General features: G+C 37.9%; 1 protein-coding gene across 1 annotated transcript in view; it reads left to right on the top strand.

Annotated features, from left to right (window-relative positions):
• Positions 1–532: 532 nt before the first annotated feature.
• Positions 533–1,668, top strand: part of LOC102196822 (interferon-inducible GTPase 5-like) — a gene marked incomplete at its 5' end in the record, with an annotated part of 4,385 nt that continues 3,249 nt past the window's right edge. Inside the window, one exon of the mRNA XM_005755714.1 lies at positions 533–1,103. Coding sequence (XP_005755771.1) covers positions 533–1,103 — 571 coding nt within the window. The remainder of the gene's footprint in view (positions 1,104–1,668) is intronic.

The following is a 1,668-nucleotide window of genomic DNA, read 5'->3' as shown; positions in this document are numbered from 1 at the left end:
GATGAATTAATGAAATCTCATTAATTCATCTTAAAACACCTGTTTGAAGGAAACAGAATGACTGAATTCAAACAGCATGTTGTGACAAAACAATAACCTGAAACTCACAATGCTATTCCACAGGGTTGCAGGAAACTGAAGCTGAATCAACTGATAATTCTTTGTAACTAATAATAAGAACAGCTAGCATTTTATATTTTCTTTTTGTGATCGTCACAACATGTTTTCCTTCTGTGACACAGGACTCAGAGGACTGGGCATCGAGTCTCCACAGGTCTTCCTGGTGTCCAGCTTTAAACTCCAATGAAAATATTTCAGTCCTCTGAGACAGAAAAAAACGAAATATTAAGAAATTAATTATGACTCTCCATAATTTGGCTCCAGCTTGTATTGAAGATATTTTATTTTTGTTTGTGTAATTATTTAATTATGCCATTTTAGGCCAGTTGTATGTATAATGTTAGATTGTGATAGTTACATTTCATGCCTCTCAAATCACAAAAGTAAATTTTGTCCTCTTTTGCTGTTTCAGACTTTACATACAAGCACAGACGACCAGTTTGGATTTGCATCAGTTACAGAAGAAATTAATGAAGCTGTGCTGAAGAATGACCAACCAGCAGCTGCTGCAAGGATCAATGAGTTAATGATGAAGGAGAAAAACATCACATTAAATATTGCCATCACAGGAGAATCTGGGGCTGGTAAATCCACCTTTGTTAATGCCCTCAGAGGACTATGTGATGATGATGAGGGAGCTGCTCCTACTGGTGTTACAGAATCCTCAATGGATCCTAAACCACACTTCCATCCAGACTATCCCAATGTTATCTTATGGGATCTTCCTGGAATTGGCACCTTGAAGTATCCAGCTGACTCATACCTGAGGTATGTTGGATTTGAGAAGTATGACTTCTTCATCATCATTGCGGCTGCTCGGTTCAAAGAGAATGATGTGAAACTCGCTCAGGAGATTCAGAGGATGAAGAAAAAGTTCTACTTTGTTCGCTCAAAGATTGACAACGATATAAATGCTGAGAGAAGAAAGAGAGACTTCAGTGCAGAGAGGACTCTGACAGAGATCAGAGACGACTGCGTTAAAGGTGAGTGTTCAGTGATCATTTATCCCAGTGTGAGATTAATTTCTGGATGTATTCTTTAAAAATGTGTGAATGTAATAACCTTTATTTTCTATTGTGTGCATCATCGCATACTCAAAATACAAAAATTACTAATTAATTTGATTCTCAGTATTTACTGAGAGGAAGCTGGATGAACCTTATACACTTGAAACATCACAAAGTTATTTAGATCTCTCCTTCTGGAGCTGATTGTTCTGCAGCTGCTGGAAAGGTCAGGCTTTTTTTGGACAGTTGAACTTTGTCCAAATAAATCTGAACACTGATCACTCATTAAATGCACTGCTACTGTCTCTTTCAGTCTGATACCAAAATTTAGGATGAGAACAGATTTTTAATTTCCTTGTTCATTTTAGACTGACAAGGTCAAATTATCAATCCAACCCATTCATTTATTAGGTGGAGACACACATATATATATATATATATAAACACCCAGCACGCCCCTGCGGGCGGTTTATCCTTCAAGCTCGGGTCCTCTACCAGAGGCCTGGGAGCTTGAGGGTTCTGCGCAGTATCTTAGCTGTTC

The sequence above is a fragment of the Pundamilia nyererei genome, unplaced genomic scaffold (genome assembly GCF_000239375.1).
Source record: "Pundamilia nyererei isolate P.nyererei 1_Seehausen unplaced genomic scaffold, PunNye1.0 scaffold02616, whole genome shotgun sequence".
In the NCBI taxonomy this organism is placed as follows: Eukaryota; Metazoa; Chordata; class Actinopteri; order Cichliformes; family Cichlidae; genus Pundamilia; species Pundamilia nyererei.
This window is presented reverse-complemented; position numbering and strand designations above follow the sequence as displayed.